At 59.5% G+C, this 23,501-nt stretch overlaps 1 protein-coding gene across 1 annotated transcript; it reads left to right on the forward strand.

Moving 5' to 3' along the window:
* The first annotated feature begins 672 nt into the window (after positions 1-672).
* On the forward strand, positions 673-13,824 carry MTG2 (mitochondrial ribosome associated GTPase 2). The gene is made up of 8 exons (XM_077874061.1): positions 673-906; positions 959-1,429; positions 7,826-7,984; positions 9,506-9,653; positions 10,247-10,362; positions 11,076-11,294; positions 11,543-11,681; positions 12,392-13,824. The coding sequence occupies exons 1-8, from the start codon at positions 673-675 to the stop codon at positions 12,766-12,768; spliced, it is 1,863 nt and encodes a 620-aa protein (XP_077730187.1). The 3' UTR covers positions 12,769-13,824.
* The last annotated feature ends 9,677 nt before the right edge of the window (positions 13,825-23,501 follow it).

A 23,501-nucleotide genomic window follows, 5' to 3' on the forward strand; every position in this document is an offset into this window, starting at 1 on the left:
ACATGGAGACAGCCAGCGTCTGACGGGGGGGGGGGGGGGTGGTGGTGTGTCAGGTGTCTGTCTGACGGGGGAGGCAGGTGTCTGTCACACGGAGACAACCAGTGTCTGACGGGGGAGGCGGCTGTCTGACAGGGGAGGCAGGTGTCTGTCACGGAGACAGCCAGCGTCTGACGCGGGAGGCGGCTGTCTGACGGCGGAGGCTGGTGGCTGTCTGACGGGGGAGGCGGGTGTCTGTCACATGGAGACAGCCAGCGTCTGACGGGGGGGGGGGGGGGTGTCAGGTGTCTGACGGGGGAGGCAGGTGTCCGTCACACGGAGACAGCCAGTGTCTGACGGGGGAGGCGGGTGTCTGTCACACGGAGACAGCCGGTGTCTGATGGGGGAGGCGGCTGTCTGACGGCGGAGGCTGGTGCCTGTCTGACCGGGGAGGCGGCGGGCGTCTGACCCGCCCCCTCGCGACGGCAGCGGAGTCCCCCCGCCCCCCCCGCCTGAAAGGCGTGGGCGGGGCTTGGCCGCCTCTTCCGCTCACGCGCGCCGGCTGGGAAGGCCCTGCGCAGGCGCGGCCGTGCCGGGAGGGGCGGGGGCTGCCCCGGAAGTGGTCTCGCGGCCCAGGACCAGGCGCCGGATGTGACGTATCCTTCCGAAGCGGTGAGTGCGGCCGCGGGAGGTCTGATGGCGGCGGTCGGGGCGCGGTCGGGGCGCGGGGGGAGCCGGGGCCGCGGCCGTGGGAGCGCAGGGGCGCCGGGGGCCCCGGGGCGGCGGCGTGGAGCGCGGGCCGCGGGCGCCGCCGTGTCCTCCGCGCGGGGGCGCACGTTCGGAGGAGCGTGTCCGTGGGCGCCGCGCGGGCGAGGCGGGCTGGCTCCCGGCGGCGCGGGCGCGGGGGCGCGGGGTCCTGCCTCCGCCGCGGTCTGGGCGGCGCGCCCCGCCCCGAGGCCCCCACGCTGGCGCCCGCCCTTAGCCCGTCGTGGCAGGTGTGCGGGGCCCCGCGCCCCCCCCGCGCCCCCCGCGGACCCGCAGGACGGGGCTCGGCATCTTCCGCGCGCCGAGCGCCTTCCAGCGTTTTCACCTGTTAGCGCCGTTTATCATAAGTCGGCTGCGCCCCGGCGTGGAGCCCGCCCCGCGGCCTGAACTCACGACCCTGACCTCAGGAGCGGGTGCTCAAGCGGCCGGGCCACCGGGGCCCCCTCCAGCGCCTCTGCAGGCCCCGCTGCCGTGGCGACGTCCCCCGGGCCCCAGCCCTGCGCCCCGGCCCGCCGTCACCCCTCCCGCCTGCACCTGCTGCGCGCCAGGACGCGGACGCTCCCAGGAGGGACTTGAGCTCACTTTCCTGAGTTCCCGCGGTGTAGACCAGCGCTGTCCAGTAGGACCTTGTGCGGCGGCTGCTGTCACTGTGGGACGGGGTATTGGCATCGTCACATCCTTACGTAATGTAAGCTCAGGAGCCACACGGGGCTAGTGGCCGCCTCGGGGGACAGTGCACGGATGGCCTTCGAAGGAACACAGCCCGGGGATCCCGGGGGCTCAGCGGTTTGGCGCCGCCTTCGGCCCAGGGCGTGATCCTGGGGTCCCGGGATCGAGTCCCGCATCGGGCTCTGCATGGAGCCTGCTTCTCCCTCCGCCTGTGTCTCTGCCTCTCTCTCTCTCTCTCTCTGTCTCTCATGAATAAATAAACAAAATCTTAAAAAAAAAATAGAACACAGACCAGACAGCGGCGTGAATCAAAGTCGGACGTGTTTGCTGTGCAAGGGAGGGCCCAGTCACCTTTGCAGGGTGTTCAGCCCGCTTTTCCACGCACGGTTGGAAGGGCGGGAAGAAGCAGCACTCCCAGTTAGGCAGGAGTCAGACCTCAGGTCTCTGGCCGGCTCTGCAGCAGATGACCTTCTTGCGAGGGACCTCGGGGTCTCGCCACCGGTTCCCTGTGCCTGGTGTCCACGCCGCTGGGTGCAGGTGCGGCTCTGCAGCGGGCTTGGCCCTGGGTGTGCTGGTGGCCGCGATGGCGGAGTGGTGGTCTCCCTTCACCTGTTTCATACTCTGCTCTTGTCTCATTCTCTGCTCCTGCCGCCTCCCGCCTGATAGCTCAGACCACGGGGGAGTCCCTTCACCTCTTCATCTGCAGAACGGGAGAAATAAAACGACTTCCTTTACACGGTTGTTAGGAGGACCAGACGAGGTGATCCCTGGAAATACTCAGATCGTTATTCTGCGGGTAACGAGGTAAAGGTCTTGAGTGTTTACTGTTCAACTTATTTCTAGGTAGGTTTTGTATGTGCTGCTCCTTACTGCAAGTGAGATCGCTTTCTTTTTTGTAAGATTTTATTTATTTATTCATGATAGACATAGAGAGGCAGAGACACAGGCAGAGGGAGAAGCAGGCTCCATGCAGGGAGCCCGACGTGGGACTCGATCCCGGGTCTCCAGGATCGCGCCCTGGGCCAAAGGCAGGCGCCAAACCACTGAGCCACCCAGGGATCCCCGTGAGATCGCTTTCTTAATTTCACTTTCTAGTTGTTTGCTGTGAGTATATGAGAACTTAAGTGGGTTTTGTGTATTAACCTTGTGACCTGCAACCTTGGTTAATCCATTTAATAATTTTAATCATCACTTTATAAATTTTCCTGGGATTTTTGTGGAAATAATCATATCACCTGTCTACCCCCACTTTAAAAAAATATTGCAGTGTGTACAAGACAGGGTTGCATAGAAAGAAGTGGGGAGTATGGCAGTTCTTTCTCCATCTGGGGGTAACAGCCCTGTGTCCGGGCCGTGTGACGGCAGTGTCGGCCTTGTGTAGATGCCCCGTGTCAGTGTGGAGATGTCCCCGCCTGCTCTTCACTGCTGCAGCATGTCATTTCCCTGATCGTGAGTGGCTGTTGGCTCCCGTCAGCCGTATGCGGTTGCCAGCAGGGAGTGGGTCGCACCTGAGAACGCCTGCGGTCCAGGAGTCTTCTGCTTGGCCCTAGCGTGACGCAGGCTCACCCAGGCGCTATGTTGTGAAGGACTCTGCATCTGTGGTTGCAGCACGAGGGATGTTGGACTGATTTTCTTTGGCGGCAATATCAGGTTTCAGTGTGGGTTCTCAGGCCTTATCCAGGGAGTTGGGTAGTGACCTTACTTCCATTTTCTGAATAAGTTTCTGTAAGATTACTGCTATTTTTTCCTTAAATGCTCTTCAGAATCTATGGGGGAAATGGTGTGAGTCCAGAGTCTTGTTTTAGGGAATGTTCTAAGAAGTCTCACTTTTCTGGTAGATACACAGCTACTTAGGTTTTCTATTTCTTCTTGTGTTTTTTTATTGGGTAAGTTTTGTTTTTCAAGAAATCTGTCCATTCCACGTAGGTTGTTGAATTCGTTGGCAAAAAGTTACTCACGGCGTCCTCTTATGCTTTTCACATCTGCACAGTTTGTTCTGACGTCGGTGATGTGTGCTCACTGTTGCCTTGGTCAGCCTGACTCGGGCATCAGCTCCGTGTATCTTTTCAGTGAGACTTTTCCGTGTTGTTAGTGTTCGGGCCTGTTTCTTTCTGCTCTTTATTATTTCCCTCCTTCTGCTCACTTTGCTCTTTGCTTTCTAGTGTCCTGATCTCAGTTCCCTGAGTTAGGTCTTCCTTCTTGGCCGATGTGCCCGCAGCCCTGAGGGTCCCGGAGACTGGCACATGGTGCTCTCCTTATCGTGCTGTCCAGGATGTTCTCTGGTTTCTTTCTTGATGTCTATTACGCACTAGATTATTTTAGAACCGTATTGTTTAATTTCCAGGTAGTTGGGGTTTCCTTAGGGTCTTGATCCTTACGACTGCAGTCCTGCTGTCATTAGAGGACATGCTCTGTGATCTCCGTCCTCGCACCTGGCAGTGATGTGTGTCCTACACTTGCTGGGTGGACTGTTTGTGAATGTCACATCGATACTGTGGGTAAGATGGTTCAGACTTTCTGCATCTTTGCTGCTGTAGGTTGTTTGGTTGTTCAGTTTTCAACTACTTTTTTCATCAAGTCCCGAGAGAGCGGTACTAAAGTCCCCTCCTACTGTCCTTGTGAAATGATCTGTTTCTCCCTTTTTTTTTTTTTTAAAGATCTTATTTATCTATTCATGAGAGGCACAGAGAGAGAGAGGCACAGACACAGGCAGAGGGAGAAGAAGGTTCCACGCAGGGAGCCCGATGCGGGACTCGATCCCGGGTCTCCAGGATCATGCCCTGGGCTGAAAGCGGCGCTAAACCGCTGAGCCCCCCGGGCTGCCCTGTTTCTCCCTTTAATTCTGTCAGATTTTGCTTGATGTATTTTGAAGCGCATCTGCAGCTGCTCGGTCCTCCTCATGAGCTGCTGTTGTATCAGATGTCTTCCCTCACCCGGTTAGGCTAGAGTCCACTCCTGTGCTATTTGTTTTCTGTTCTGTTCCCCTGTCCTTCTGAATGGAGTGGTTTCTGAGCATCCTCCGTCCTCTGTTCATTGGCTCTCTGGCTGTCTCAGTATCGCGTGTCAGCGACAGCTCTAGAACTTACAGAGCACATGCCCGGCCTGTCCTCGGCTGCTGAGTGCTGAGACCGCACCACCGCACGGAGATGCAGGCCACTCTCACTCACAGGGTCCCCTCAATCTCCTCCTGATCTTAGGTTTCCAGGTGTAGGACCTCTGCCTGCATTGACCCACTGGCCAATATGATAAATCAGTCTTTCTTGCTACATTTTCCATATTTAAAAATTCTTGGGGTGCCCAAGTGGCTCAGTTAGTTACACATCCAACCCTTGATTTCAGCTCAGGTTGTGATCTCAGGGTCATGGGATTGGGCCTCACATCAAACTCGTCTCTCAGCAGGGAGTCTGCTGGAGATTCTCTCTCTCTCTCTCTCTCTGCCCCTCCCGCTGCAGAGGTATGTGCACGCACTCTCCCTGTCTCTCAAATCTTTTAAAAAACAAATTCTTGTAAGAAAACAGGTGGTGGTGTATGTTTGACGTTTCTGTTGCCGCCATCCATTGCTGAAGATGTGGGTTCCCTCTGGTGCCATTTTCCTTCCCCGAGACCTTTCTCAAGCATTTCTCATAGAGCAGATAGATTGGTGGTAAAGTCTGCTTTTTTGTCCTCTGAGCTGGGCTTGTTTGGCCTCCCGTCCTGAAGGGTATTCTCACTGGGGTGTAATGTTGGGCAGAGGGCTTCTGACGGCCAGGACTAAAGTTGGCGTTGCAGGACAGCCTCATGCAGTGTGGGATCTGGGATCTGGCTCTGGAAGAGAAGACGTTAGTGTGGAAACTGGTGAAATCCAAACGCCCACTGGAGTTTAATGAATGATTAGGTACCAAAGTTGGTTTTTTTAGTTTCGACAAAAGTACCCAGGTCCTGTAAGATGCTCATATTAGGGGAAACTGGCTAAGAGGTATATGGGAGTACCTTTCACCTTTTTTGTAAGTAGGGGCACCTGGGTGGCTCAGTCAGGCAAGCGTCTGACACCTGGTTTCATCTCAGGTCCTTGTCTCTGGGTCTTGAGATCAAGTCCTGTGTCAGGCTCCAGGCTGGTCATGGAGCCTGCTTGGGATTCTCTCCTTCTGCTCCTGCCCCTGCACACATACACACTCTCTCTCTCTCAAAAATAAATTAATTCCCAAATAAAAGCATATCTTAAAAACAACACGTTTACAGAAAGATAACGGGAGTATCCCCCCAAGAGGGGCACCCAGCATAGGTGTGGTAGGGGGAGAACACTGTGGGGGAAGGTTTGGCTGTTGTGGGGATTGAGCCAATAAACATGTCAAAGATGTTGGAAGCCAGAGTTCTAGCAGTCAGAACGGGGTTGTCAAGATAGAAAATGAACGTGAGTCCTATGGTGTGGAATTGGGTACATAGGTTTGAACTCATGGTTTTCAGCAGATGCTGCTATCTAGCTGTGGGTGGATGGGCCGAGCAGTGATATGGGGGTGAATGTTGGGCGGTGCACCTCTGCCTGCCCTCGGGTGCCTCCTGAGCCTGCCAGCAGCGACGCCCCAGGAGCCCGGGGCATGACCAGCGTGCAGAGGGGCTTCTGCATCCCATTCTCCCAAAGCTACCAAGGCTTCTTGAGTAAAGGCTGATCTCAGGGTCGCCTGAGGACAGTATGAAGTGAGCCCGGAACATTTTGTGTCATGAAGTGGGGAAGTCCTCTTAAGATTGATGGGCTGCCAGTGACCAAACTGGAAACCATTTGAACATCAAAAATAAATAACAGAGTGGGACTCAGTAAAAATAGGAAAGCATGAGCCCATGACAGTGAATGAACAGGAAGCTTATGGGGAAGTGGGTTGGGACACCCGAGGGCTGGAGCTCGGAGCATGTCAGGAAGGAAACCCAGCCATCTGTGGGGCTTGTGTGACATTTTTGTCCCAAGGAGAGGGGATGTCAGACACAGACGTGCTGCAAGACGCCTGGCCTGTGGCCTTGCAGGCGTCCCGGGCACGAGAGCCAGGGCTACGGAGGCCGGAGAGCCATGCAGGAGGGCTGTGAGGGTGACGGGGGGCCTGCTTGCAAAGGTTGCCCAGCTCCAGAGGGGTCACCCATGGGGGGGGTCAGGTTGGCAGCTTCCCTGCAGGTGATTCTGGAAGGAAAAAGAGTCCTTCACCCTGGACTCTGGCTTTTGGCTTTTCGTTAACTGTTTCCAAGTGAGACGCAGAACTTGCCGAGAGAAGACTTCCCACAAAGGACATTTCCCTTCCAGGCAGAGCCCAGGATGTGGAGCGGGAGACACGTGAGAGGCTTCTAAGGAAAAAGCAAATTCTGCTTTCTCTCCCACTGTCTTATACACATGGTGGCTTCATAATTATTTTTTAAATGTTAATGTGCATTTCACACCTAGAGATGGGAGGAAAGCCTCTTTCTCTTTTTTTTTTTTTTTTTAAGATTTTATTTATTTATGAGAGACAAAGAGAGGCAGAGACACAGAGGGGGAGCAGGCTCCCTGTGGGGACCCCCAAGCAGGACTCAATCCCGGGACTCCAGGATCACACCCTGGGCTGAAGGCAGAGAGGCTCGACTGCTGAGCCCCCCAGGGATCCCCCATACCTCATTTCCTTTTATGTGGCACATGTGCGTCCACACAGCAGGGACATCGGAGAGTGGGTGGTATCAGGCACTCACGGCAAAGGGAGAGGGGGCTGTCACCACCTGGAGGGCCAGGTCCCACACCGCCTCATGTTTACCTTGGCATCTGGCATCTGCAGGATGTGTAGCTGTTATTGAATGAACAGGTAACCGTGTGAGCAGCTGCTAGTTAGGGAGAAGTGACCCACGTTCACCGATCACGCACGTGGGCGGCCTGTTGATGGGGGTTAAGTCACCCGTCCTCCCAGCCCAGTCCCTTTGACGGACGCGCAGAGTAGAGCTGCACGGGGAAGGGCGCCCTGGCTCAGACCTCCAACAAGGGGCAAGGGGACGTACCCACCACACTCCGTACTCTGCATTCTCACTGTGTTCCATTTGGACTAGTTTTAAATGGCACGAATTCACTAACATTTGTGTACTTGAGTGTTTTATTTTTAAGAAGTTATTTGATCCTTAGATTCTGTTAATGTTTTCATTGATCAGATATTTGAAAACCTGCAGAGGAGGACGTCCAGTGTTGGAGATTTAATGGTTCCAATTCTCTGTACACACAAATCTTGCTCTAAGTGACGCAGCTCGATGCGGGCAAGTGAGCCTTCCTGGCTCAGAGCAGAAAGTGGTGAGTGACGAAAGTCCCGGTCATTGGTCCGAGCGCGTGGTTTCAAAGCCAGACCTGGAGACAGCGCTGTGCGTGGACCCTGTTTTGGGGCTTCCGTTTGCAGGTTTAAACCAGGTGTCTGATTTTGCCAATTTGATTTTTTGTTAGGGAGCCATGGTGCCTTCGAGGCTTCTTTCAGTAGGACCGCGGCCCTTGCTTGGGAGCGTGTGGCGCTGGACTCAGGTCGGGCTGCTCTCGGCCAGCTGTGCAGACTGCGCCAAGCACCAGGAGCCCCCTAGGAAGAAACTGCTCTCCGAGAAAAAACTGGTGAGGTTTCTGACCTTGAAGGGCACTGCCCCGGTTCCTCTTCCGAAGGTGCAGACACTGTGTTGAGTTCTCAGTATCTTGTTCATTCATTCTGTGTGTTCTAGAAAGGACACATGTAGCTCTGTGAAAGTGATGGGCTGGGGTGAAGGCCTGTGTGCACTGGGCCCTGAGCTCTCGTAAAAACTGCAAAGACCAGGGAGGGTGCCCGGGGCTCCAGAAGCACCAGCCTCGTTCCTTCCCTTTAGCTGGGCCGGGTGTGTGGGTGCTTCTTCATCACTTGCCCGCGTGTCTGACGTGGGTGCTACACTCTTAAGTATGTATGACTACTTCTTAATTTAAAACATCCGGGTGGAGGGGAGGGGCTAGACCTTTAGTTTCATAGTTCTTTAAGCCTTAGTGGGTTTTCATTCTGTTTACCAAAACCTTGAATTGAAAACATGAATGATCTTTGATTAAAGTCAAGAAAATAAGTGTTTATGATCCACTTCATTTCCCCCAAATGGGAGGGAGGGTGTCTGGATAAGCATCCTTGGGACAAACAGTATCTCATATGGACACCTCAGGTGGCAGCATTTGCCCAGCCCCACGGCTCAGCATTCCATAGGGTGTGGTTTCCCCCAGAAGGTAAAAATCCAATCCAAGTTTTACCTCCCCTAGAATGCTCATCAGCTGTGCTTTTTTCCCACCAGATTGATGTCGATGATGTTGACTTATAGCAAAATTGGACATGAGTTTTTGAAATAGTAATTCATGGTGTTTCCATGTGGTGGTGCCAGAGAATCCTAAAATTCTTGTGTATTTAAAAAAAAAAAAACAAGATCTGCTTATGGAGTGACAGAAATGCAGACGTGCTGGGTCCCAGCAGAGAGGCTGTGCGTGCACACGCATGCAGCAGGCAGGTGGTGACACCCTGGCCCCTGTACCCTGGTGCCTCGGGGAGCTGATCTTCTAGGATAAGCTAATGTTTATTAAACGTCAACCTCATTAGTCCTCATTCTGTAGCGAGATTGCGCCTCCCTGAGAGGCCCAGAGAAAAACTTCCTCCCAGACCAGGAGTTGTGTCTGCTGCTTTGGTCAGGCTGCAGAAAACACTCCTGAGTCGGAAGCCTGGTAGCCCACCCAGGACTCACATTCGTTATTTCATCTTTCCTGTGATGAAGACCTGGTATTTCAGCAATGTCTTCCTATTTGAAAAAAAGATGGAAAGATGCATTTTTTAAGGAATATTTCCAGAACAACTCTTGTTTTCTTTAGGTTGGAAATGTTGCCTTTCTTACCCAAGTGGGTATTCCATACTGACCACCCTTTACACCCACTTGCTGCCTGGCCTTTGCCTACAAATAGTAGTGCCTTGTGGGAACTCTTTCTTACATTTGCATCGTAGGTGAGATGAGAATTTAATACCATCGACTTCTTGTTTTAAAACCTGTCATAGATACAAAAGGTACATTTTGTGTGGCTGCTTGGTCCCTGAGAGGACTGGCACATGAGTAATGACCGGGCTCGCTGTGCTCTCTGCAGAAAAAACATTTTGTGGACCATCGCCGAGTGCTCGTCCGAGGGGGCCGTGGCGGCGACGGGGCGAGCTGCTTCCACAGTGAGCCCCGGAAGGAGTTCGGAGGCCCCGACGGTGGTGACGGAGGCAGCGGTGGCCACGTGGTCCTGAGAGGCACGTGGCTCTAGGGGCTGATGGAGGGGCAGAGTGCTGGGTCTGCTGGTCTTTGGGGCAGGGACTTCCAGCTTCTCTTGCTTGTGGGAATTTGAATCCAAAAATCGATGTACAGACATCATTTTTATTAATTTGGATGTTCCCATTTAAATAATGCCCCTAAACCAACTTCAAGGGTGAGGTTTTTTTTAATTTGAGGAACACGAAGCTCACATGTGCTCAGGGGCAATAGCCTTACAGTCAGGTGTGCAAAGGACCAGCGGGCCCGAGCCCCGGAAGGCCACTGGGCACATCGAACACTTGAGGCACAAGTGCCGCCGAACCCGCACATGTAGGCAGCATTCACAGCAAGAGCAAGTGGAGCTGTTGTTAAATTGATGATAGGCATTATGGGTGATGTGGGCTTTTTCAGAAATTGTATTTTCTTAAAGAAAATGAGAATTTAGCTTTCTAAAAAAATCACGTTGCCAGTTGGGTCACTTGTGCTATGACCCCACGCTGGGTTTCCCTGCGCATCCATGATGTCCTTAAAGTGTGTGCAGACGCTTCTGCTTTTAGCCCAAGGAAGGTGAAGGTCCTTGCTCTAACTCTAGCTGACCAGCAAGTCAAGTCGCTGTCCTCAGTGCTGTCGAGGTACCAGGGTTCCCACGGAGAGGCTGGCGGCAGGAAGAACTGCTCTGGACGGAGCGGCACTCTCCTCTACGTCCCGGTGAGCCCAGGGCTGCAGAGCCCACCCCTGCGTGCTTCCTGGGCACCCCCCCAACCTTGACCGCACAGCCCCCCTCTGTGAAGCAAACCCCCCAGGCCCTGAGTCGGTACTCATTTTATCCCACCTGCCTATGTGAGCTGTTCAAAACTTACAAAATTATTGTATTTAAAAAGTGGGACCCCAGGGGCCTCCTGCCCCTCTGTCCAACCCTCCTGGGCCATTTCCTCTGAGAGCAGAGACTTCTCCCAGGTTATCCGAGTGTTTTCCAGATGCTTCCATCCACCGTGTTTTATTTATTTGTTTTTAAGATTTTATTTATTCATGAGAGACACAGAGAGAGAGGCAGAGACACAGGCAGAGGGAGAAGCAGGCTCTGTGCAGGGAGCCCGATGCAGGACTCGATCCGGGATCCCGGGATCACAACCTGAGCCAAAGGCAGTCGCTCAACCACTGAGCTCCCAGGCGTCCCATCCACCCTGTTTTAGAAACACGATTTGAAAAAGCCATGGTTGTAGTTTGCAGGGAGCGTCACAGCCGCATAGAGTCCCTTCGAAGGCCAGGACCTTTCTCCTGATGCTTCATAGCCCTGTGAACAGGGAGCCTCGTGATGCCCCCCACCCCACCCCACCCCACCCCACCCCTGAGCAGGGATATGAGTGCTGGGCCCGGTCTGCTCCACGTGTCTGTTCTTCTAAGCACTGTATTATTTCCAGGTCCCTGTGGGCACATTAGTGAAGGAGGGAAACAAAGTCGTGGCCGACCTGTCATGCCCGGGCGATGAGTACGTCGCTGCTCTGGGCGGGGCAGGAGGAAAGGGGAACCGCTTTTTCCTGGCCAATGACAACCGCGCACCTGTGACGTGCACCCCCGGACAGCCCGGGCAGGAGCGTGTTCTCTTCCTGGAACTCAAGATGGTGGCCCACGCTGGGATGGTGGGTGTCACCTGGAGGCAGGAGGAGGTGGAAGGGGCAGGGAGGAGGTGGCATTTCTACAGCCGAGTTATAGAAAAATCCGTCCCTGGTGCTGGAGTATGTCTCAGGCTGGACGGGAACAGCAGCTTGGGTCTCCTCCAGGGAGGCCCCTGTGCACATGCTGGAGCCCGGACTCCCGTGTCCCCACCTCCCAGCCTCGGCCAGGCACAGAGCCCCGAGGTGACGCGGCGTGTTAACGTTTCCTCCAGGTTGGGTTTCCCAATGCAGGGAAGTCCTCGCTTCTCCGGGCCATTTCGAATGCGAGACCCACCGTGGCTTCCTACCCGTTCACCACCTTAAAGCCCCACGTCGGGATTGTTCACTGTGAGGACCACCAACAAATAGCAGGTAGAAATGGCGTGATTCCCTCGGGAGGTTGGCCTGAGATGGTTTCGAGTGCTTCAGAACAGGGATTATGTAACTTGCAGAGCTTCCCACCCAAAATGTAGCGTTGTCTTTCCTAATTTAAACAGTTGTAGTTCTCCATCAAAATTAGGTTCTAGAGTCGCTTCCCACCCCGTCCCCAGGCCTCTGTTGGCTGGGTTCAGGAACCGATGTGTCGGCTTCAAACCTGAGGAAGTCCTGCCTCCTCTGGTTTTCTCCCTCTCCCAGCATCAGTCGTGGAGACGACATGTGACTTGAAAAGCTTCCCTGTACCATTTTGAGAGAAGAAAACTTTTTCCCAGAAGATAATGTACCCATTAAAAATAGTAAGCCTGCTGCTGATGTTATTCGTATAGCACTTTATGTTTGCAGAGTACTCTGTAATAATTTCCATCAGTAATCCAATTCTTAAGTTTACAGGAAGCCATGTTCCCCTTTTCTGAATCATTTTTAAAAGCCAGAGGCCAGCCTGTGTTAAATGTTCCTTATCGGGCCGGCCCACCAGCAAGCCTGTCCCCATATCCTTCAGAGCCTCTGCGGAGGTGCCCGGGGCGTCACTGAGGCGTGGTGCGGAACGAGTCCCCGTCCAGGCGCTCGTCCAGGCGCTCGGCGCCCGGGGCCCCCGGAGGGGGCTGGCCTGCCCTCCCAGCCCCAGCGCCCTGTCTCCCCTGCAGTGGCCGACATCCCGGGCATCATCCGGGGCGCGCACCAGAACAGGGGCCTGGGAAGCACCTTCCTCAGGCACATCGAGCGCTGCCGCTTCCTCTTGTTCATCGTGGATCTTTCGGAGCCAGAGCCGTGGACCCAGGTGGAGGACCTGAAGTTCGAGCTGGAGAAGTATGAAGCGGGCCTGTCCAAGCGACCCCATGTGGTCGTGGCGAATAAGATCGACCTCCCTCAGGCCAGAGCTGCTCTGCCCCAGCTGCGGGCCCGCCTGGGACCAAGCACCGTCATTGCCCTGTCGGCGGCCACCGGGGAGAACCTGGAGGAGCTGCTGCTGTGCCTGCAGGAGCTCCATGGCCGGCACGTGGCCGCCGAGCTCAGGTGGTAGCAGCCAGGCTGCCACCAAGGGCGACCGACCCAGCGTCACGGGCTCTGAGCAGAAAGTAGCCTTAAAGGATCAGCAGCGTCACTGCTTTGCCTCCCACCGTCCCTGGGGCTCGCCCGCCAGCAAACGTCCCAGGACCTCGGATGACGCACCACCGACAGCCTGCTCCCTGGTGCCTCCCACCCTCAGTCAGCCCCCCGATGGGCGAGGGCCCCGCAGCCACCACGTTGCGGCTGAGCGGGCCCGACCTGGGTGAGCCGAATAGGAGTCCGCACCCGGGACCCCGAGGGGAGGCGCAGGCTCCCTGACGCCAGAACCTCCAGTGCTGGCCACTGCAGAGGTCAGCCCGCCCTCCGGAGGGTCGTGAGGGTCGTGAGTGTGCGGGCACAGGGAGCGAGAAAAGCAGGGGCGACGCCTCCTCCTGTTCCCAGACTGCCGTCCTCGGGAGCCGCTGGCTTCACGACTGAATGCACCCAATATCCGACCCGGGCCGCGTGCGGTTATTAACTGAGGGCGCAGACTTGTGCTTCCCCCACATGAAGTCTGAGGCTTTGGGCACATCCCTGGGGGCCCTTAAGGGACGAGGTGGCTGGGGACCTGGGGCAAGCCGGGGAAGGGACTCTGGGCCCCTTGGGGCTTAGTCCCGGGGCCTGGCCACGGGAGGCGCCGGGGGCCGGGCCTGCCTCCGACGAGCTTGCGCCTGAGCTTTCGGGAGCAATTCTGTTTTGATCTACCGTCAAATCTGCAACTACAACAAGAGTCCTTTGCCTGAAGCTTTATTTTAATGCCTTATAATTTCCGAGGTCCTTGTGTTCTGGAAACCAGAGATGGGTTTTGCAATCTCTTTGCTCTCTCCGGGGCCGCCACAAAGGATTTCGGAGAGCCGGTTAATTATCCTGGCCTTTCATCTCCCGCCGCCCCACACCGCTGCGCGCAGGGACGACACTGGGTGTCTCCCTGCGTCTGCCCTGCGCTCGGCTGTGCCCCGGCGGCCTCAGGACCTGACCCAGAAGAGGTTCTGGGAAATATTGCTGGAATGAAGAAAGGAATGGTGTCCGAGGCTGTGTACGTGTTGTTTCTTTTAGTTTGAAAATACCTTTAAAAGGCACGATGGCAGAAAGTTGCTGAGCGGCTGAGCCCCCGTGCCACCTCCCCTCCCCGCCCCGCCGGGCCGCAGACGTGTCCCCAGGCACTGCCCTGACCACCAGGCTGTTCAGCCGTGATTTCACCTACTGGCTTGGCCCCCACCTGTTGACACCGCCCCGCGGACGGGGACTCCACTCGCTCGCGCCGCCACGCCGGCCATCTGGGACCCACGTGTCGGGCTGACAGCGGGCGCTGTAGCGCGTGGCGCACGACCCTCTGTCCAGCCCCTCACCTTCTTGCTGCTGACGTTCCTCCTGGATCTCCCTGCCTCGTTCTCTCCGCCCCTGGATGTTTGTATCTGTCCCAACGTCTGTCCCTCCCCGTTGGTTCCAGTTCACAGCTGTTCCAGTGGCCAGCTTCCCTCTGCCCTGAGGATTTCCTCCCCCGTGCCCTCTGGCGTCCTGTTCTCACATGGCCCATGCAGGCTCCCCACCCCTGCCACGTCTCCCCTTGCTTGACTCCCTCCCTCCGAGGTGGCTGTCACCTGCTTCCTCGGGGCCTTTCCGGGAGTGGATCTGAAGATGGGGGCCTGAACTTCAGGATGCAGATGTCCCACGTTCCCTCATTTTTAGTCCTAAGGCCTGGCACCCCCGTTTCCAGAACTCCTGCATCTGCTTGCTCCAGAGAACAACACTCCAGGGTTGCCCCCGAGGAGAGGGGGACCCTGGGGTGCATTCACCAGCCCTGTCCTCGGCCCCACTGTGCCGGCCTCCCTTGATCTTTTCAGGGGCTCATCCCCTCGTGCCTTGCCTAGTATGGCAGTGGGGCTCCTGGCAGGAGCACGTGGGCACCACTCTGTGCAGGTGCAGTCAAGGCCTGGGAAAACGGGCGCACTGCCCACTCTGAACCAGAAACCGAATGCAAACAGCAGGTGTAGATCCTGCAACAAGCAGAAGCCGGGACGGCTGGTTGTGTGACCGCAGACGACCCCAGCTCTGTGCTGCCGGCCTGCGTGTCCCGTTAGAGGTCGAGTCCATCCCTGCCTCCAGCCTGGCCCGCCGGGTGCTTTCCCCCGGCCCCGTCGACCCCGCCAGCGCCCGGCACGGGACCAAGCCCCAGCTGCACACTAGCGGGCAACAGGTCCTGCCGAGGCAGAAACCAACCACCCACACCACCCACCCCAGGGTCCGAGCTGCACACTGGTTGCTTCACCTCAGAAAGGTGGGACGGGTCCGCGCTGGTGTGTAGTTGAGGTGCGGAGCGAGCCCTCCGTGGGGCTTGAGACACTGATCTCGGGGGGCTGCTCGGGTCAGGACCCCCCCCCCGCCATGTGCCTGGCCCCACCACCGTGGGGCGACAGCCTTGGGCTCCGCGACAAGCAGCCCAGACGCGGGGGCTCCACTGGGCCACGCAGCGCCACCTCGGGAACCGGCTGGGGCACTGTGGGAAGGGTTAGTGTGTCTGCTTTGAAGATAGGTTTTATCACATGTGTGTTAGTCAACTCAGGTTGCCGTGACCGAGTCCACACGCTGGGAGCTGAAAACAAAGGACGTGATTCTATCCCAGCTCTGGAGGCCGGAAGTCGGACCCGACGTCGCCGTGTGGACTGGGTCATGCCCCCTCTGGAGGCCTAGGGTCACATCCCGTCTGCCCCTCCCGATGGCCCCAGGCACCCTGGGCTTGCAGCACATCTCTCCGGTCGGCCTCCGTGGTCACAGCTCCTGCTCTGTGTCTCTCTGTCCCCTCTTACAAGGACCCCAGTCATGGACTTAGGACCCACACTAAGCCAGGCGACCTCATTATGAGATCTGGAATTCCATCTGCAAAGACCCTATTTCCAAGTAGGATCCTGTCCTGAGGTCCTGGTGTATGTGAATCAGGGAAGGGGGGCAGTTACACCGGTAGAGCACCTTTTTTAATTCTGACCTTATGTATGTTTTATAATGTGCCCCGTTCCCCTCATCTTCCCTGTCCATCAGGGATCCCCCTCTGCCCCCCTCAGCCACCCTCTCCCTCGAGCAAAGCCCCCGTCCTCACCTGGCCTGGCCACTCGCACCACCCGTCCCTCTGCTCCAGCTGGGTGTCCGCCACACTCAGGACACTCCAGATGCTGGGCTTTTGTGGTGCGGCTCTCTCTGATCCTAGTGCCCTTCCCCAGGTACCCCATTAACGTGCGTCCCCATCACGAAACTGGAGAGGCCGTCCCGCCCCCCTGATCAAAGCCCGCACCCCACACGGGGCCCACCGTGGGCCTTGCCAGCTGGTCTCCGGTCACGTGGCCACTGGCGTTGTGCAGCCGCCCCGCCTCACTTCCTTGACAACAGACGCCTCGTTGGTCTGGGCCGGGTCGTGGCCAGGTGGGACCAGCACCCCGAGGCCTGAGGGCACACACGCTGGGGCGTGCTGGCTCAGGCAAACACCAGTGCTGGGGCCCGCGTGGAAGCCTGTCACGGACAGCCCTGCTCAGCGACATGGGCTGCCCCCTCCTCGGGGCCGTGGGCGGGCTTGCACTTCCACGCGCCCCTGCAGACCCCTGGAGGCGGGCGGGCCGGCGTCGCTCAGGGCTCCGAGGCCGGCACGGGGGCCCCTGTGGCAGCTGTCCTGCGTCTCGGCCATGATCCCACAAATCTATACAGGCCGTAAAATCTCAAAAACCCGAATGCTTGATGGGCGACAACCTTCAGTTTGGGAAAATGAGAGAGTGGCGGAGCTGGATGGTGGCGGCGGGTGTGCCACGTGAGTGTGCGTAGTGCCGCCAAGCCACACACTGAAAAATGGGTAAAAGGGTAAATTTTATGTGTATTTGACCACAGAATTAACTAGGCCCAACCGTACCTGCGCACACACATGCAGTTGCACGCCAGCGCACACGCGGGCATCGGCAAGCCGGGCTGCAGCCGCCGTGTGGCCCCCCCACCCCAGCAGCCCTGCGCAGCCCCGCCATCTCTCCACGTTGTTAACACAACTGCACGTGCGAACCCGCGGCAACCCCAAAGGGGGTCGAAAGCAGAAAAGACACTGGAGAAGGGATCATTGGGTGGCTCAGCGGTTTGGTGCCCGCCTTCAGCCCAGGGCATGATCCTGGAGTCCCAGGATCGAGTCCCACATCGGGCTCCCTGCATGGAGCCTGCTTCTCCCTCTGCCCGTGACTCTGCCCCTCTCTCTGTGTGTCTCTCATGAATAAATACATAAAATCTTTAAAAAAAAAAAAAAGACACTGGAGAAGCCGCGGCTCTCAAGGGATCCCTGTGGAGACGGGCCTGCGTCGCCCGTGTGCTCCCAGGACGGTCCCCAGCCCGGCACTCCTGATGAATGTCTGTTGGCAGCAGACACATGTAAGGTGGCAAGAGCCGGGAGGAGTGGGTCCAGCCCGCCCCCCGCGGCGGCAGGCTCCCGCAGGGACTGTCCTTCCCAAATCCAAGGCGCCACAGGCCGCAGCGGGTCATGCAGGGCGTCCTCGGCCCAACCCGGCTGCTGCCACCTGGGCCCTGCCTGCCGGCCCCACCCACGGCTCCTCCTGAAAGGGCTGTAGGGGGCGGGGGACCCGCAGGCCACCTGGCCCAGTGCTCACGGTGCCACACGGGCTGCGGGGAGTCACAGTGGCCTCGCCCACACGTACCTGCTGATCCCACAATCCGCAGGCCTCCCTGGGGCTCACTGGGCACAGCCAGGCCTGCCTGGGGGCCACGGGGCCAGATGGGCTACTGGGGTGGTCTCCGTTTTGCAATCATTTGGTTCCTTAGAGAAAAAATCGGTCAAAAAGTGATGGGTACCAGGCAGCCCCGGTGGCGCAGCAGTTTAGCCCGCCTTCGGCCCGGGGCGTGATCCTGGAGATCCGGGATCAAGTCCCACGTCGGGCTCCCCGCATGGAGCCTGCTTCTCCCTCTGCCTGTGTCTCTGACTCTCTCTCTGTGTCTCTCATGAATAAATAAATAAAATCTTAAAAAAAAAAAAAATCGACAGGTACCGACAGTCCCCACAGCCGGGACTGTTACTGTACCCAACACTCAGCCCTGGGGGGTGACGCCCCATGGGGGGAGTTACCCCAGCCCAAGTTCCCTCATCTGTGCCGGAGGGGGGGCGGGGGGGTACAGAACGCCCCGGGGAGCAGGATCGCCGCTGGCCTGGCCTGGGCTCTGAAACTGGTTCACTTCAGCCCCAGCCGGGGGACCCAGGGCGCACCCCTCCAGCCCCGCACCCAGCCGCGCAGCGCTTTCCAGAGCTGGGGGGCTCCTTAGAGCCGAGGCCTCCCTCCGTGCCCACCCACGTCCCACCCACCGTGCGGGGAGAAGGGCAGGGAGGGTTGCCAGATGTGATTTGAATTTCAGATCCGCAGCAAAGAACTCTGTGGGCTTCCGTGAGAGCATTGTTTGTTGGGAATCAGATAACAGGACTCCTGCCTTTTATCTGTGCCCCAAGAGAAGGGGTGTGGCGAGGGGGCTGGGGAGGCCTGGGGGAAGGGCAGGAGGGGGGCCAGGCTGGGGGTGACCCCTGCAGCCTCCCCAACCCCCTGGCCAAGGATGCTTCCTTCTTCCTGCACCTAGGGGGACGCCCCTGGCAGGCGGAGGTGACAGCAGGCCTGTGGATGGGGCCAGAGGGAGGTGCAGACCCTCCCAGCCCCCCACGCCGTGCCCCCTACCCCACACTGCCCACCCTGGCTGAGACCCACCAAGCTCATGCTCTGCTGTCCCACCGTGGGGTCAGGCAGGCTCCCTCCTGCACCGGCTGCCCGGCACGTCCATCGGGGAGTCCCCTTGCAGCCCTGGGGACAGGCTCTCCGCTGTCAGAGGCTGGGGCAGCCCCCCAGGGAGGGTGGCCAAGAGCTCCTCCCAGAAGCACACGTTCTTACTTACTTCCCCACCACACCCACGTCAGGACAACCCCAGCTGGCCACTTCCAACCCAGTGTCCTTGGGGTGGCCTCAGCAGCAGCGACCCCTCCCAGAGAGAGTGGACGCCTTCCCAGCTGACTGGGGAGCCACCCTGGGCCTGCCCAGTGCCCGCTGAGCTGACCCGGGGGCCCAGGTCTGATCCCAGGAAACATCCCTGTGACCCCTATATGTCCCCGTAGCCTGGTGGCCCCTGCAGAACCACTACCCTGCCCAGGGGGGCTTTGTCCGAGGGCTCTGACCTCCCAGTGCATAGATCTGGAGCCCTCGGTGAAGTCAGTGTCGGGTTCAAGGCCCAGCAGGTGCTCAAGAAAGTTCGCTGACTCTGTCTGTCCTGTCTGCGATGCGTGCGTTAGGATCGACTCCCCTGGATTTAGAGGTTGCCCTCTGCTGAAATGCCCCCGGAACTAAGTCCATCCTTCAGTATGACTTCATGGTGGGCGGGACGGAGCGGACGGAGCAGGACTGAGCGGAGCCTCAGCGACGAGGAAGCTTATGGGCCCTGGGGGCACCGGGAAGGGCCCGGGAGGAGGCGGCTGGCCCACCTGCCCACCCTCTGGCTTCCCAGGAGCACGTGCTGGCGCCAAGCCGGGAGCCAGCAGGAGACAGGTGCCCGCCGTCCACCGAGCGGGTCCAGCTCCTACACTGCAGCGAGGAGTGTGTTTGCTGAACTCTTCAAAGATCATCAGCATTTAAAGTAGAAGCATTTAAAGATCACGAAATTTGTCATGTTTGAATTTGGAACCTGGTGTGACTTTGGAGTGTCACGGATGCGTGTTCAGCCCAGTGCCGTTCGCCACCTCCTCTCCTCACGCCCAAAAGCGTCTTCTCCTTTCTCCTTTCTCTTTTTCTTTTGAAGGGTAGAGCCGTGTCCCCTCCCCCGAGGTCCCGGGGACAGGGTCCCCCGCGCGGGAAGCCGAGGAGCCTCCCCCGGCTCACGGTCAGAAGGTCAGGTCACCCTCACGCTGCGTCACCCGCCCGCATCCTCACGTCACTTCATCCCATTGTCCCCTCGTCACAGGAGGGTGAGCACAGGACAGGAAGGTGTTCTCAGAGCGAGAGGCCACGTTCACACAACTTGTATGGCCACGCGTTGTGACAGCCGTCCTGGGTCACCGGGAGGTCCTGACACTCCCTGGCTGTGCCCGGTCCATCGGTTACACTTGACCTCGTGCGTACACGCGTGTGTGTGTGCGCGTGTGTGTGTGAGGGAGAGCACCCGGGGCGTGCAGGGTGTGGCACTGCCCCCGGCTTCGGGCATCCACGGGGCCTGGGATGATGCCCCCAGAGAAGGGGACGCTCCTGTATTTTTGTGCCCCTCCGAGAAACTCCCATCAGATCTTACAGGGAGCTGCCTGCCTCCCTGGGGACTGAGTGCCGTCCGGGAGGCCCTGGGCAATAGGCCCAAGGCCGGGTGCCGGGTCGGGTCCCCGTGTGGCACCTGTGGACACGAAGGGCGTCACAGGCACGTGGCCGAGGCTTCTGACTTTCCTACCCAAGTGTTAAAAGACTGCTTTCCTACCCATAACCATTACAGACAACTAGTTATTATTTTACTAAGTAATTAATTCACTTCCCCCATTTTTTATTAGTCGGAGACACAGGCCTCCCACGGGCAGGAACGACCGGTTGCCCCCGAGCCGGGGGGATGCCGGCCTGGGCCGGGTATTGCTGGACAAGACCTCTTCCATGCGCTGCACAACCTCTTCTTGTGCCAGCTGTAGGAAGGAAAGGGCGTTCGGTGACTCATGAACAGAAAGGTCCAGGCGCTAGCTTTAGGCAGGGCTGGATCCAGGCGCTCAGACGACGGCACCAGGAAGCTGCCTCCTCTCAGCCTTGGATTAGCCCTTCCTCCGCCTTGGCCGCGTCAGCCGTGCTCCCTCCTGAGGGGGGCTCAGCGAGGACCGCCTCGGAGGCCACCAGCCAGCACCCCAGCTGCAGGGGACACCAGCTTCCCAGATCCCAGCCCGAGCCCCAGGCCGGCACAGCCCTCCGGCTGGGCTGGGCACGCACACCGCCCCCACCTACCGCGGTGGTTCTGAGCGAACCCGCTGGACTGAGGGGTAGTGGTTCCCCAAAGAAGAAGGGGCAGCGCGGTCAGACTCCCTGGACATCGTCAGGAGCGTGCGTGCGCCTTCCGAGGGGGCAGGAGCCCGGGCGGTGGGCTGGGGCCGCACCGGGAAGGTGGTCCCGCGGGCTGAGGCTTGGGAAGGTGGTCACGGGAGGAAACCAGCACCCACTCAGCCACTCACAGCTGTGTGACCTCGGGCCACTCACTCGGCCTCTCTGTGTCCCAGTGTCCTCACCTGTAAAAGGGCAGGAGTGCCACACGCGCGTGAGGCCCCGTGAGCGCAGATGAGAAGCGGGTTCACAGGCGCCTGGGGTGCAGCGAGTGCGAAACGCGGGGAGCCGGTCCAGTTCAGCCTGAGCACGCCCCTGGGCCGGGCACCGTGGCCACCCTCCTTCGTGGCCTCTCCAGCCTCCGGCCTGCCCCTTCCCCGGTCCTGCCGGGCTGGAGTCAGAGTTCCTGCCTCCGTCCACCCGCCACTCGCCCTCACGTGTCCTCCAGACGAAACTCTGGCCCCTCTGGGGCTTGCCTGACCCTCCACCCCAAGCCCTGCTCTGGGATGGTCCCATGCAGCTCTGGTCACCAGACGGGCCAGAGGCCTGGAGGGCCAGTCCCCCGGGTGTCAGGCGCCAAGTGTCCTCCATCCTCTGCGGCCCTGGGCAGGGGCGGGGGGCCAGTCCTAGCCAGCCTCCGATCCTGGGCTGCTTTCCCCTCTGAGGAAGGAAGGGAGGGAGGGAGGGAGGGAGGGCAGGGAACAGGGTGAGCCCTCCAGGTCCCAGGGCGGCGGCGCCTGCAGCCAGCACCTTGCTGTGGGGGGCGGGAGGCCCAGGCCAGCACAGCGCTGCCCACCGGGGGCACCGGGCGTTCCTGTAACAACGGGCGGGCAGAGCCAGTGCCCCGGCAGGGCCTCAGCGATGTCTGCTCCTGCATCGCCCCCTGCCCCCCGCGCCGGGACTGACCCCATTCTGCAGAGGAAGAAACTGAGGCCCAGGAGCCGCTGCCTGGCCCCTCAGACCGACTGGACAGGAAGGAGGGTGGGCGAGGTGCCCCGATGGGTCCCTGGCTTCAGTCCCAGCCTCCACACAGACCTGCTGGGCGAGCCATGGCGGTCCCTGCCCCCGGCCTCAGTTTCTCCTCCAAACCCACTTCCTGCCTTCCTGCCTGCCCCGGGCAATTGGGCATGGGGCCCCCCCACCTCCACAGCCCAGCTCGTCTCCCCCCCCTTCTCTCCTCTGCTTGCTGGCTCCGCAGGGGTGACTTTTCCCGGCTGCTTGCACACCGCACAGCAGAGAGCCACCGACTGAGGCCCGGGCCCCAGGCTCCCGGAACCCCTTCCCGACAGCACGGTCCCCGCGGTGCCCGGGGGGATCCCAGAGGAAGGGGGAGATGGACTCCTGGCCCCCCCGCCCACTGGGTTCGGGGCCTGGGGTGTCGCCCGGCCCCTGGAGCCCTGGCCCCTGCACCTGCAGAGCTGGATGCGCCCCCCCCCCCCCCCGCCCGTGGGCCAGCTGCGAGGACTGAGCGTGCTCCAGCACACGGTGGAAAGGCTCTTGGCAGCCACGGGTGTAAGCACGGGGCGGGGGCGGCGGAGGACAGACGGCCACGCGGCTCCCCCACACGTCAGGGCTCCAGAGCCCGGCCTCAGCGCCCCAGCTGTCGTGGCCCTGGCTGCCCCAAGGAAACATGGGGCGACCTGCCTTCTGTAGAAAGGTGGGGGTTGCCGGCACAGCACCCTAAAAATGCAAGGTCTTCACCGCAGCCTGGGAGGGACCCCCACCCAGCACATGCCCAGAGCCAGTTCCGGGGCCACCCCTTACCCTGCACGCTCTGCCTTCGACCCGCGGCCTCTTGGGGAGCGCCCCTTGGGGTCAGAGTGTTCAGGAGACCAATGAGTGACACAGGGTCCCCGCCCACCGCCCGCAGGGCCTCCCCCCCGCCCATCCCCATCGGTGTCCTGCAGTCCTCGTTCCGCGGGAGTGGCCCCGCTTGTCCGCAGGCTGTTGATGGGCGGCCCAGCGGCCCAGCACCCCCTCGGCCCGGCACACAGTAGGTGCTCAACAAACAGCAGCGGCTGGCGTGGGCGACCTCGCGGAGCCCCCCCCCTCCCGCCGGCGCCGGCTCCCCGCCCCCCTCCACCCGCGCGGCCCTCGGAGGAGAAAGGCCCCTTGGCGTGTTTGTTTGCTGCAGGACTCAGGCCCAATAGACTCGGTGGCTTTCTTCTCTCCTCCTCCGTCCTCACGCAGGAGCTCGGGAGCAGCGGTTTCCAGAGATTGAAGACAAAATTGCTTGAAAGCCTGCGCTTTTATCTCCAATTTGTAGCCATTTAGCAGGGCCGGGCGGAGGGGCGGCCAGGGCTCCGGCTGTGCTGCTGGCGCGGAGGACGGGGTCCTCGGCCTTCCCCAGGGGGCTCCGAGCGGTGGCGACGGTCGCCCGCGGGGTGGGGGCGGGGGCCAGCCCGCGCTCTGGGCCCCGCAGACGGCGGCACCCACGGTCCCTGCCACCCCGTCCCCTGCTGCGCCCGCCCCAACCTGTGCCCCCGAGGGCGGCCCCCGGGCTCGGCCCTCCCGCTGGCCACTGAGGGGGACCACGGGGCACCCTGCCTCGGCCACGGGGGCCCCTGGCGGCGGAGGGAGATAGTGCAGGGAAGGGGGCCCGACGAGGATCCGAGGGAGTTTTCTGGGGCGTTTGGAAAAT

Source organism: Canis aureus, chromosome 26 (genome assembly GCF_053574225.1).
Source record: "Canis aureus isolate CA01 chromosome 26, VMU_Caureus_v.1.0, whole genome shotgun sequence".
In the NCBI taxonomy this organism is placed as follows: Eukaryota; Metazoa; Chordata; class Mammalia; order Carnivora; family Canidae; genus Canis; species Canis aureus.